At 35.5% G+C, this 14,153-nt stretch overlaps 1 protein-coding gene across 3 annotated transcripts in view; it reads left to right on the forward strand.

Moving 5' to 3' along the window:
- The window catches only part of NAB1 (NGFI-A binding protein 1), a 35,142-nt gene extending 24,721 nt beyond the window's left edge, over positions 1-10,421 (forward strand). The window contains exons 4-7 of one of the 3 annotated variants that reach the window (XM_065880624.1): positions 1,627-1,716; positions 4,071-4,233; positions 6,329-6,445; positions 8,017-10,421. In XM_065880624.1, the coding sequence (XP_065736696.1) occupies positions 1,627-1,716; positions 4,071-4,233; positions 6,329-6,445; positions 8,017-8,105 (459 nt within the window). In that variant the 3' untranslated portion in view covers positions 8,106-10,421. The remainder of the gene's footprint in view (positions 1-1,626; positions 1,717-4,070; positions 4,234-6,328; positions 6,446-8,016) is intronic. The other 2 variants (XM_065880625.1, XM_065880626.1) reach the window with 2 other exon arrangements.
- The last annotated feature ends 3,732 nt before the right edge of the window (positions 10,422-14,153 follow it).

Here is a 14,153-nt window from a genome sequence, read left to right on the forward strand (position 1 = left end):
CTGGTGGCGCAGTGGTTGAGAGTCCGCCTGCTAACGCAGGGGACATGGGTTCGTGCCCCGGTCCGGGAAGATCCCACATGCCGTGGAGCAGCTGTGCCCGTGAGCCATGGCCGCTGAGGCTGTGCGTCTGGAGCCTGTGCTCCGCAGCGGGACAGGCCACGGCAGTGAGAGGCCTGTGTACCGCAAAAAAAAAAAAAAAAAAAAAGAATATACTTATGTTTAATATAAGAATGTACTATTTAATATAAGAATACATATAAATAAGAATATATAAGAATACACACTGATACTCAGCAGTTATTGTATGCTAAAGGCAATATCTCATTTACTTTATCTCACAACAACCCTAATAGATAGGTTCTCTTATCCTTATTATTCATATGAAGGAACTAAAGTTCAGAAAGGTTAAGTTACTCATCCAGTGTCATGTAGCTAGTAAGTGGTGGTGGAATCGGAACACAAGTGCAGGTCTTTCTAATTCCAAAGCCCTATCACCTGTCCTTTGAACTGGTAAAGGAGAAATCACAAGTCAGCATGGAAGAATTCTGCAGAAATTCAGGTTGGGAATTTACTTTGGATTTTTACCACATTACATATAACAAAATAAATTCCAGATGGGATAGAGAGTTAAATTTTAAAAACAAAAGAAGCAATAAAATAAAGCTTTAGAAAACTAGAGGGTAGATTTGAGTACTTCTCAAATCTCTAAAGGAGAATGTCTTTTTGAATAGTAATAGAAGAAGTCACAAAGTAAAATATAAGTATATACAACTATAGTATACAAAATTAAAACTTTTTTTTTTTTTTTTTTTTTTTTGCGGTACACGGGCCTCTCACTGTTGTGGCCTCTCCTGTCACGGAGCAACAGGCTCCGGACGCGCAGGCTCAGCGGCCATGGCTCCCGGGCCTAGCCGCTCCACGGCATGTGGGATCTTCCCAGACAGGGGCACGAACCCGTGTCCCCAGCATCGGCAGGCGTACTGTCAACTACTGCGCCACCAGGGAAGCCCTAAAAATTTTTTTGATTATCAAAACAAAAGTATAAATTGGCAACAATTAAGAAAACAACACCCAGTACTGGCAAGGAAAACTGTCATATATTGCTTATGATACAATAAAGCAATAAAGGCCCTTGAGTAACATATGTAAAGGACATAAAAATGTTCATCCCTTTGTACTAATTCTACTTCTGGGAACCTATTGTATTAGATCATCTAAACTATGGAAAATGCTGTCTCCATGAAAATATTTTTTCAGTGTTTTTCATAAAACCAAAAATAAGGCAAATAATCTAAATGTCCAATATGAAGATAGTGATTAAACTGTCAAACCACCAGATGAAATGTTATATAATCATTATTATCAATGATCATAAAATCTATGTTCCAGTGTAAAACACTGTGGATGTATAAACTTTTAATCTTTTTCATTTATGTTTTTATTGAGGTTACAACTGTAGAAATAAGGTAATTGTACCTTGAGAGACTGAAATCAAGTATTGTACATTAAAATCTTAATCATGATTATTCAGGTAATAGGATTAAGGTGGATTTCTTTACTTCATTTTCTGAGTTTTTGATAATATGGTTATTTTAAAGTAAAAAGGACATATTCTTTGACCCACAGGATGGGTTTCCAGATTTCCAGGACTCTGTGCAGACACTCTTCCAGCAGGCTAAAGCTAAGAGTGAGGAACTCGCTGCTCTTAGTTCACAGGTAACGTCAACCACCAGTTACTATTTCATAACAGCACTGTAGGTTAAAAAACAAATGGCTGCTTCGACTAGCTTCAGTTTTAAATTCAGTTTCATCCAAAGACTGAATTTATTTCTGGTTGTTTTTACAATGTCACCTGATCCACAGCTGTATCAGTGAGATAGCAGTATCAGCTAGGTTTAGTTTGCTTTGTGAGCAGAACCCGACATCTGCTACTTATTTATTCTTTGAAGTTTTGTAGGAATTAATACAGATTCTCTACTTAAGAAAGAAGCAACTTGATACCAGGAAAACAGCCATGTTGATTATGTGTGTAATACAACTCTGAGATAAAATAGTTCTAGTTCTCAATAATATACTAATAGTCAACATTGTAACTATTGTTGAATCATTTCAATTCATGTATAATGAAAAGTTAATATGTAGCTTCAGGTGCTTTTGCTGCTAAGTTATTTAATCGTGTACACAGAAATTAACATTTTAAAAAGTCATTTTTGCCTTTTAGAAAGTACTGTAAGTTTTATTCCTGTAGATCTTCTCACTAGTGACTGCTTTTGGTCAGATTTAGTAGTGCCAAGTTTTGTGTTTTCATGTTAAGAGGATGAAAAATACATTTCCCCCTCAAATCTTATTGAAATTTTATTAATTAATTAGTTACAAATTTAAATGAATTGAAGTTATGGTTCCTTTTGATCTCATTTATTTATTTATTTTTAACATCTTTATTGGAGTATAATTGCTTTACAATGGTGTGTTAGTTTCTGCTTTATAACAAAGTGAATCAGCTATATATATACCAGCTATATATATACATATATCCCCATATCTCCTTTATTTATTTATTTATTTATTTTATTTATTTATTTTTAACATCTTTATTGGAGTATAATTGCTTTACAATGGTGTGTTAGTTTCTGCTTTATAACAAAGTGAATCAGCTATATATATATACCAGCTATATATATACATATATCCCCATATCTCCTCCCTCTTGCGTCTCCCTCCAACCCTCCCTATCCCAACCGTCTAGGTGGTCACAAAGCACCGAGCTGAACTCCCTGTGCTATGCAGCTGCTTCCCACTAGCTATCAGTTTTACATTTGGTAGTGTATATATGTCTGTGCCACTCTCTCTCTGTCCCAGCTTACCCTTCCCCCTCCCCGTATCCTCAAGTCCATTCTCTACGTCTGTGTCTTTATTCCTGTCCTGGCCCTAGGTTCTTCAGAACCTTTTTTTTTTTTTTTTTTTTTTTTAGATTCCATATATATGTGTTAGCATACGGTATTTGTTTTTCTCTTTCTGACTTACTTAACTCTGTATGACAGACTCTAGGTCCATCCACCTCACTACAAATAACTCAATTTTGTTTCTTTTTATGGCTGAGTAATATCCCATTGTATATATGTGTCACATCTTCTTTATCCATTCATTTATTTGATTCAGAATAATAGTATAAGCTTTCATCTTATTCTATGAGTTAATATATTTCACCTGTTGATTTTTAGTGAATCAGGATTGTTTGTAACATATATATAATTTTATATAGTAGATGCCTTGTATTGCTCTTCTATATAGCATGGCAGTGATTCCTATCTGTGTTTTTGACTATTACCTCCTTGGCAGAATATCACTGCTTTGACTGTCATAGGTATTATCACACATAGGTAATTTAGAGCAGTGCATAGAGAAGGGACTTAGAGAACACATGCAGAGATAAATTTATATGTCAGCCAACTAATTGTGTACTTTAAAACATGTCTTTTTATGATGGGTTGGAAAATACTGCAGTTTCATTCCATGATGAAGGTGAAGATCCTCGTTGGCACTGATGTTTTTCTGCATAATTTGCATTGCTTAATTTTAGAGGGAGGTGTGTTTGTCTCGTTTTTCTAGACAGCCGTTTTACACCTTTTCTCCCCCAAATATACTGTCATCATATCAGAGTTTGTGTAGTGCCAGATCCTAAAATAAAAATGCCAAGACTTCGCCCTGTGTTTTAGAAGCAGTTTATAACAGATGTTGCTGTTGCTCTGAGGTTCCTTTTTTAAAAAATCTTTAAAAGGACTTGGTATCTTAGAAAACAAAGCTAAGGTTATTTTGCTTTTGAGCTAGAATGGAATTCTCTTTACAGAATTGAGCAGAAAGCTTTTTTCCTTTCGTACAAAATCTAACATTCTGTGTTTTAACATGATGATATAGACATCAGTGCATATTTATGGAACGTGTATACCACATGAAGTATGAACTAATTTTAATGACTACTAAATATATTTGCTGCAGTCTGAAATTGGCATCTTTAAACCATTAAAAAATCTAGAATGTTTTAGTTACTTTATTTTCACTTTACTTACTAGCAGCCTGAAAAGGTGATGGCAAAGCAGATGGAGTTCCTTTGCACCCAAGCTGGCTATGACAGACTGCAGCATGCTGAAAGAAGACTGTGTGCAGGACTTTACAGGCAAAGCTCAGAAGAGCACAGCCCTAATGGCTTGACTTCTGATAACGCTGATGGACAAGGTACATCTTTAGAGTGACCCACACCTTTAGAGCCAGCTACTCTGTGCACTTCAAAGGGAAACAAAAAATTGCTGATTTTTTTTAAACTTGATATTTTATGGAGATTATTTTATAGGTTCTCTATCAAAATTAATTTTTAAATTGTCCCTTTTTCTAAAAAGGAAAGAATTCTTCCTGCAAATATAACTTGTAGAGTTTTTTTTTAACCTTATTATCCCTAAATAATAGCTGGCACATGTGATTGACATGTATTTTGTAGAGGGTGGATGGGAATGGGAGATGTAAACAGTACAGATCATTTTTCCTGAAGAAATGGATTCCATGGGAGATGTTTATCATTTTTTAAAAGATTAAAACTTTGGTTTTTTTAGATTTCATAAACAGATTTGTCTGAAATTTATAACATTTGGTTCCTAAGAGAATGTGGTGACTGCTTCTAAAGTACTATGACAGAGTACAGAGATTTGAAGAGACAGCATAAGAATGGAGAGACTTGTAGAAATTTTGTCTTCTTTCAGGCTTCACATTGGCCTGTAGTCCCTATGAAAATATTTTGTGTGGTGTATACTTTGGAAATTGTTCTCTTAAACACAGGTGTAGAAAGTTTTGATTCATGAGCATTTTTACCATTTTAAAAATGATTTCATTTTTTTTGTATCCACATGTGAAGAAAATCCCAAGTCATTGTCATTCACTCATTCAACAAATATTTTTTTAGTATCTCCTATGTGCCAGGCACACTTCTAGGCACTGAAAATGCAGCAGTGAATAATAAATCTCCCTGCTCCCTTGGAGCTTGCACTTGAGTGGAGGGAGATGTATAGCATATAGGTATAGGACTAGATCCTCTAGTTTCAAATAGATATAGTGTTTGAATAAAAACAATTTTGTAGGACTTTTTTTTTTATGTATTATTATACTTTTTTCAGAGAGTGGTTACTGTTGTCAAAAAAATAAGATTTCTTTCTAAATAAGAATACCATCTTAACTAGCATTCTTCAACTATAGAGTAAAACATTACACATCAGCAGATCAGAGTACTGGCAAAGAACGTTCTTCCTTTTTAAAATATTACAGAAACTTTTTAGTGGAAGTCTTGTTTAACTTCTCCAGTCATCCTTGACAGTTAAGACTGGAGTTAAGGGACTTCCCTGGTGGCGCAGTGGTTAAGAATCTGCCTGCCAGTGCAGGGGACACGGGTTCGAGCCCTGGTCCGGGAAGATCCCACATGCCGTGGAGCAACTAAGCCCGTGCGCCACAACTGCTGAGCCTGGGCTCTAGAGCCTGCGAGCCACAACTGCTGAGGCCCTTGCGCCTGGAGCCCGTGCTCTGCAACAAGAGAAGCCACCACGAGAAGCCCGTGCACTGTAATGAAGAGTAGCCCCTACTCGCCACAACTAGAGAAAGCCCGCGCGCAACAACGAAGACCCAACACAGCCAAAAATAATTAGTTAATTTTTTTTAAAAAAAGACTGGAGTTAAGACGCAAAGGATTAATAAATGATTTGATGACTCTAATTTGTGACCCCAGGATAATCCAGTGTAGGGCAACAATTTGCTAAGTATGATGGATTTAGGTTTATGATAGAGTATGATTTGGCATATGAAACCTTTTATACCATATCTGTTCTAATTATACTTTTTCGTGGATTTGCCATAGGTTTTGTTGTTGTTGTTGTTCTAGTAATGGGCAGTTGGCTTGAAGCCATCTCTGTCTCTGTAGTATTTGTTGTTATGTGGTTAGTGACCTGCCTTGGTAAAAAGGTTGCACTAGTAAGAAAATGCCCCACAGAGGTGATGCATTATCTGCCAGAGCTGGAGTGCATACTGGAAATCTCAGTCTTTTCTTTAGTTTGTGATTAGCTCTTCAAAATGTCCTGGCAGAATGGTAGATCTTGAGACTAGCATGAGTTGCCATTTTCCTCCTAAACTATTATTTTAGATATTTCTCCAGCTATTTAAATTCTTCCAGTGCCTGTCGACTTTCCTTACTTATTTCCTAAGGAGTGTTCAGGCGATCTGTGAAAACTTATTTTTAAGAAAAACCATGATGCGTCTTTAATTACTCATATTGCTTTTTTTTTCTTTTCATTAGGCGAAAGACCTTTGAACCTCCGAATGCCTAATTTACAGAACAGACAACTCCATCATTTTGTGGTGGATGGGGAGCTGAGTAGACATTACTCCAGTGAGGCGAAGTCCCACTCATCAGGTGAGAATGTGGGATGTGCGTAGAGGGAGTAATATTTGAATAAAGCGTCTTTCCATTCTAATCTCCTAACTTCCACTGTCCCCCTCCTTAAAAAAGGGGTCATTACTAATGATGTTACTAGTCCATTTTCTCTCCTTGGAAGTAACAGATTGCCATATTAATAGCCAGTCTTTTTGAGAACATGATATTCCAAAGGACTGACAGGGAAAAAGCTCTTGAAGATTGAGATGATTTTGATTAGCTATTACATGAATGGTGACTTTATACACAATTCTGAACCAGATAATAAATGGCTGGTTCCAGTTATGTAATTCCCTTTTCCAGCCTTTCATAATATGAAATTGATGGACTATATGTTTGCTGTCCTGCTAAGAAAACCTTGTGTACCCAAATCTAAACTTTTCATGCAGCTGCATTTGGGGGATGATATTTGTATTTCAGAAGTAAACTGAGCTCCATAAAAGGACAAGCTGTTTCTTATTATAGTTTGGTGTTTTCATGTTTTTATTGAAGTAAAGTGAGTTATACAGACTTAAAGTTTTAGACACCAACACCATTTGAAAGAATCTGGTATCATCCAATCTTTGAGCTAAAGTAACTTTAGCAGTTACTTGAAGTCACTTGTTTCATCTGTAAAATAGAAATAATTTCTGCCTCATAGAATAGTTATGAGGATTAAACAAGATAGCCTATAGGCATTGCCTGGCTGATAGGAACTCAGTAAATGGTAGCTACTATTTTTATTCCTCTTCTTATGCTGAATTTCTGTATAGAGAGGGAAAGTCATGAAGTGAACTGCCTAATTTCAGATAAGCTATTAATGTTGGTTACTTTTCTAGAATCCTTTTTAAAGTGTGTGTGTGTGTGTGTGTGTGTGTGTGTGTGTGTGTGTGTATCCCCCAGTATTAGTACTTCATGTAAATGTTACATTTTATTGTCATTCTGTAGTATTTGTTTGAGGTTGAAATAATTATTCATGTAATTCCAAGGAATGAGTCCTGTGAAAATAGAATCTTCATTCTTTTATCCCTATTTCTCCCACCATGGCTAGAGAAACTTTTAAAAATAATTCCATGTTTAAACATAGAAGTTGTTTTTCTGCCTCATGTCTTCATTGATAGTAAATATTTTAGACAATAACTTTGTTGTATACGAGTGACCAGTTTTATTTTATATATGTTATGTATCACTTTGGACCAAGCATTAAATAAAAATCAGTAGGTTCTATATGCTGTGTGCTTTATATACATTTTATGATTTAAGTCTCATATCACCCTGTGTAGATACTATCCCCATTTTATAGGTGAAGACACTAAGGCTTAGAGAGGTGTGTAACTTGCCCAGAGATGTATACAGCTAGTAATTGGCAGAAATGGAATATAAATCCAGAATCCAAACTCTTAACCTCAACTCTGTAAACATAAAAATTTTATATGGAATTGCAGAGTCATGAATAATTGATACTGCTTGCTTTGGAGTTTGGGGGTTTGTTTTTAAGTTTGTTTGAGTTTGTTTTTTTGTGACCATTGATTTAAAATATCAATACATTTTGTGTTTCTCTTTTTATACAGAGAGCCTGGGGATTTTAAAAGACTACCCTCACTCAGCTTTTACTTTAGAAAAGAAAGTCATCAAAACAGAGCCTGAAGATTCAAGATAGCTATGATTCTCCCACTGTTCTCTGGAAATGGCATCAGATTTAAGGATAATGCTCCATCATAGAAATAAGCCTTAATAACCAATGTTGCCTCATTCAGCACAAACAGATTTCATAGCCAAAGCTTAAGGACTGATACAGTAATCAGTGGAAACCAGGAAGACAAAACTACAACCACAAAAGAAAATTAAGAGAATGTTACAATCTGTAACAGAAATACTGATCCACATTCCTCTGTAAGTCATTTTATGTGGAAAGGCTTACAAATTAATATTGTAAGCATTAATTATTTAAGAATGTACAATGTATTTGTATAACTTATAGAAGTAAAATCTAGATGTTGAGACCTGTTTGGGCCAATAGGTGTGGATACAGTTTATCTTACTTGAAATTTCATTGTCTACTTTAAGTGTGTTTTGCGTAAATATTGTATGTCAGAGTTTAGAATCTTTGCAGTCATAAAAAAGAAAGTTTAAGTGATGTAGTTATTGGCAAAGTTGTAATGACTTTGGAAAAATGGAAAGCAAATACTCAATTTAAGTCAGGAAAATGTAGATTTAATATCTGATAAAACTGATTTTGTTTAATAGGAAATGTGTCATTTCATAGTAGTCACATGTCATTTTTACTGGCTTAATTAGGCACATAGTTAATAAATACTGGAGTAAGGTCAAAAAATTGAGCAATAGAGTAGAAAAACCTCTCTTACCTAGTTGACCCAGGTTGCATTTTATGATAGCTACTTAAGGTATAACAAAAATAGGAAGCTATTAGTTGGACAGAGAACTAGAAACAAGTGGACAGATGTGTAAAAGCCTTGACTTAAAATTATTATTTCAGAATGTGTTATATAGATTAAGACGTAGTAAGTTAACCCTAAATGTGATAAGGATGGTGACTGTTAACAAAGGCTATAATATATAGTAGAGTAAGTACTGTTTTATATCCAGAAATTCTTCTCTACGCACCAGAGTCAGAGAAGCTAGATGGCTCTCCCTGGGGAATGTCTTCCCATGCAGACCATCACAAGTTTAGACAATCAGTGCATCCACATTTGCAGGCATATTTCTATGGAGGTTTAGTTGACACATATTATTTATTTTACAGTTTCATTTTCATATACTTTTCAGATTTATGAATGCAGTTTTTTCTTAAAACTCATTTTAACTTGAAAATCTGTTTTAATTCCCCCTATTTAATTAATGGGTTGTATGCCTATATATGAGGGTGTGCTTAAATGTTAATAACATACTTGCATACTTACTAGAATTTCACATTGGAATCCATAGTGAAAAACAAATACCACTTCTACCAATTTACATTTTTTCTGTTGGTTTAAGAGAAGATGTTTGACAGCTTTACTTACTTCCTCCAGATTCGTCTAAACCCAGATATTGCTGAGAAGAGTGTATTGACTTGGAATATGTGTTTTTTGTGTTGTTTTCGGTTCTGCTCTAGGTCATAACTATGTAAAAAATATTAAGTTATAATCTATTATACTAAAATTCATCAGCCAAATGTTAGATGAAATGTCTGCACTGTAGTCTCTGATCACTGTCACATATATAATTCCTTTTTCATTTTGATTTGTAGAATAGCTTTACAGTAGAAACACCAGTAAACAACTTTTATACTATTAAAAGGCTTTTTTTCCTTCCTAAATGTTTTAATTGTACCATAGTGTTTCGCCCACTGAAGAAGCTTTTTATGGACTTTGCAACTTTGTTGCTAGCTTGAGGTTGATTATTGTGATTGTATTGTTCACTGTGCATAGAAATAGTATGAATACGATTTACATAGATTGTTCAGTTTTTAATATTAGCCATAGAACTGGTTAGTATCTCAGTAGTTTCATGAAACGTTTCCTGTATTCTAATCTATTTTGAGAAATTCTGTGGGTTTTTTTTAATTGTGTCTTATGGTTCAAGTTTGTAGATTTTAATAAGCAAAAATTTTTAAAGATGTGGTAATCTTACAACTAATATTTGTCTGTCTTTCATGACTACACAAACTGCATCTTTAAATCCATAAATAAGTTTCCTTAAGTATCATACTTTTCTGGTCTTTCATGCTTAGTGATAAGGGGGAAGCACAAGAAAAATTTCAGTAGAATACAGTTTTTATTTTGTAAACACTAATGTATTAAACTTGCTATACATTGAAGCAAATAATATATATTTTTATTTGAATTGTATATATGAATTGGATGTTATAACTAGTTGATTTTTTTCATTGTGTTAGAGGTATTTTCACTGAACAAGGTCAATTGGTTACCTCAGTATTACAACCAATATAGTCCAAGGGACCATTTCTCCCCAAGTCTGTTTTGTACTTTATTACGTGAAGTCTGCGTTTCTGTGACTATTAAAGCTGTTGGTGACGTGGGATGAGTGCAGTTGCTTCCTGTGGCAATAAAGACTTTGTGTGCCCCACGTACCTCTGTTTATAGAGCTTTCTGCATAGCACTCCTCACAGTAGTATTAGCCTACCTGTCTCCCCTCTCTCATTTGGTCTGGGCTTGAGTGTTAGGGGCCAGGGGCTTATTATACCTTAAGACTAAATATTATTGTCAGCTACCTTCATTTTTATAAAGTTATTTGGCAGACAGGTACTCTGGTCTGTCAGAGAATTTGGTTTATTTTGTTCTCACCTAAGAGAATGTTACAAAGACATTTTGAAAACTACCCACCATGTCTAACCAACTAAATTAATAAATAAAAGGGGGGGGCTTCCCTGGTGGCGCAGTGGTTGAGAGTCCGCCTGCCAATGCAGGGGACGCGGGTTCGTGCCCCGGTCCGGGAGGATCCCACATGCCGCGGAGCGGCTGGGCCCGTGAGCCATGGCCGCTGAGCCTGCGCGTCCGGAGCCTGTGCTCCGCAACGGGAGAGGCCACAACAGTGAGAGGCCTGCGTACCGCAAAAAAAAATAAAAAAATAAATAAAAGGGGGAACATTAGGATTTAACATTCATGATATGCTAATATTTGCAGTCTTAATGTGATTTGGTCTCAGTATTAAGCGCTAATTATATGAAATTCAACTAACCTGTGGTAGAGGATTAGCAGAAGCTTTGCAACAAAATTGTAATTGATGAGTTTGGTAGATTAATAAAGAGCTTCAGTGCTGAGCCACACACTCAGGTGAGGGTGGAGGCCACAGAAGAAATATAAGACATGGTCTTTGCCCTTTGGGAACCCAATACCTAGTTGAATGGGAACTATTACCACTCAGATAAAATCCAAATTTCAGTGTGTTACAGAGGGATGAATAAGGAACTGACATTTAACTGCCTTCTGTGTTCAGTAGGTATTATGGTAGTAGATACTTTACAGGTGAAAGAAAGCACATTTAGTGAGACTCGAGATCAGCCAGGTGTGAAATAGTTAACAGAAAGAGATGGGGTGTGCTTATAAAGTCATAACGGTAGTACATTTCAACTTGAGGTCACTTTTTAAAAAATTATTAAGCTGAATGCTTGAAAATAATGCTTGCCATGAATAATCATTCTTTTGACAGTCCCGTTGAACCTATCAGAAGGCAGGGGGAAAAAGTGCTTTTTCCTGTCCTTAATTAGTAAAACCACTTGGGTAAAAGCTTTAAGATTTGGTGATTATGAGCACCTAGTGTGCCTTTACAATTATAGTTGATGGTATTGAAAGACTTGAAGCCTAAATAAGCATGCAAGGAATTTCCTAACATATGGTCTGCTCACTTGGCTACTCAAATGTTTTAAGTATTACTGACACAGTACCCATTTTGCTGGTGACTTAACTTAATACTGCACTGAGTCTTCAAAAGAAAATCAACAAGACATTAACCTAATGAAACTAGGAGGTCTGTCTCTTATAGGAAATGAATTCAGTTAGTAAAAAGCTGAAGTTAGAATTGAGCAAACGCGTTGTGTTTGTAACAGCTTGAAGCATAAGACCAAATATGGTAGCTGCTATTTAACTAAAAACCAACTTATGGTCCAGCTGTGTGCATGGGTGGCGTTTCAGGGAATACAGGCTTATTTATTTGTTATCTGTGGGTGTTCTCATAAATGAGATTCTCAAGTGGGCCTCCAAAGTTAATAAAAGAATGATCCAATGTCCAGAAATTTGTTTTTATTGTAAATATGTTTAATCTCAAAAATCCTTCCTGTTGACTGTTTCTTTAGTGACTATGATTCTTACTTTACATAGGAGTGATCAAAAGCTAAATGCCAGTGTTTTTCTTACTTTCTGAGTATGCAGTAGTTAAAGCTTTAAAACCTCTTCTCTGGCCTTTGTTTCTACTGACATACGAATTTTTTTTTTAAAGGAAAAAAACACCTCTATGGTGTTTTAAATTTTTTATGCAGAGCTAATCAGAAATTTATTTTGTAAGTTCACAATCAACTGATAAAGTTAGAATCCAAAAACTTACTGTGTTTAACTTTTTAAGTTCAACATAAATCTTTTTCTAGCCATAAGTTTATTTATTTTTAAATTTTTATTATAGTTGCTTTACAATGTTGTGTTAGTTTCTACTGCACAGCAAAGTGAATCAGCTATATGTATACATCTATCCCCTCTTTTTTGGATTTCCTTCCCATTTAGGTCACCACAGAGCACTGAGTAGAGTTCCCTGTGCTATACAGTAGGTTCTCATTAGTTATCTATTTTATACATAGTATCAATAGCAATTTTAAGGGAACTATGAATAATGGTTGATTCCATTTACAAAATTGGTTAAGATCCTTTATATTTTTATTCTTTCATATTCTGCCTGTCTTCTAAGGGCCACAACATTTTGAAGTATTAAAACAATATCCTATTGAATTCTGGGTCTCCTGGTTGTATCTGTTTGGTCACAGTTTCCAAGGTTTTATTGTTCTGACAGCTAAATAATCTACTTCCAAGTATTGCTCCCAATAAGGTTAAAGGTCTATTCTTTACCAGTTCATCTTCAGTTAAAGGAAATTTTTATGACATTTTTGTAGCAATTGCATAAAACTCGCAAGAGAAATGCGAGTTCTGTGATTCATCAGAAACGAATCACAGAAAATGCTGATCTTAGTTTTATTTCAACATCCGTATCAAATGTTTAGTTATGATCCTTTTTCTGTTGCCTCTAATTTTTTTTACTGTATTATACAATTGCTGTCTAAGTTTTCCAGTGTAACTTCTCAAAAGAATTGACTTCTTCACAATCTCAGAAATAGCGATAATTGAATGCTGCCATCAAACATAATATTGCAAAATGCAGATTAAGTACATGTAACACTGGTTTAAGATGGTAGCGCCAAACAAGTGTTACAATCAACCCAAGAATTTTTGTCATCAGCCTATTAAGAGTGACAAACTTTGTGAATTTCCTGGTAGTCCAAACAATTTGGTAATCAACCCAGGCTAGTTTTGCTGTGGGTGAGTACCAGTGACGGTATAAGTTAGATTGTGCTTCATATTTACACATTCTGAAACCTTATGAGTCATCTTTGCATTAAAAGCTTGCACCTCATAAATTTATGCTAAAAGTGCCGTGTTCAACACCCACACACAATCCTAAGCAAATAAGGCCATTCTCTTGTAACTGTCACAGACACCCTCTGCTGACAGGTCACTAAGGCTCAAGTATGTAGGAAGGTGAATAAGTAGTGCACACGTAGGTGGAATCTTAGTGGTAACTGGCTCAGCAGAGGCATTTTATAATTTTCTGAGACTACCTACCATCCTCAACTGTGAACTGTTAAGCCAAACATCTGTGGTCTAGCCCCATGCCCTGCTATTTAGTATCCTTCCCAGAAGACAAAGTGATCTTTTTGGTAGCATGTTCTCATACTGTGGGTCCTCCAGAGTCACATCATTTTAGTTATAATTCCAAAAAGGAGTACACACTTTCTACCCTCAGGTCTCTGACAACATAATGTAAGGATGTTTTCCATCAGCAGTTAAAATAGACTAGGTCATCTTTTTCCTTTCTGAAATCAGCCAGTTATTCTATCATCAGAACATGCCCATACATTGATGAGTGAATTTCTTCTGCATGCATCAGCTAATTCTCAAATTGGAGCACATCTTTCTGAGTTTTA

This window comes from Phocoena phocoena, chromosome 7 (genome assembly GCF_963924675.1).
Source record: "Phocoena phocoena chromosome 7, mPhoPho1.1, whole genome shotgun sequence".
NCBI lineage: Eukaryota > Metazoa > Chordata > Mammalia > Artiodactyla > Phocoenidae > Phocoena > Phocoena phocoena.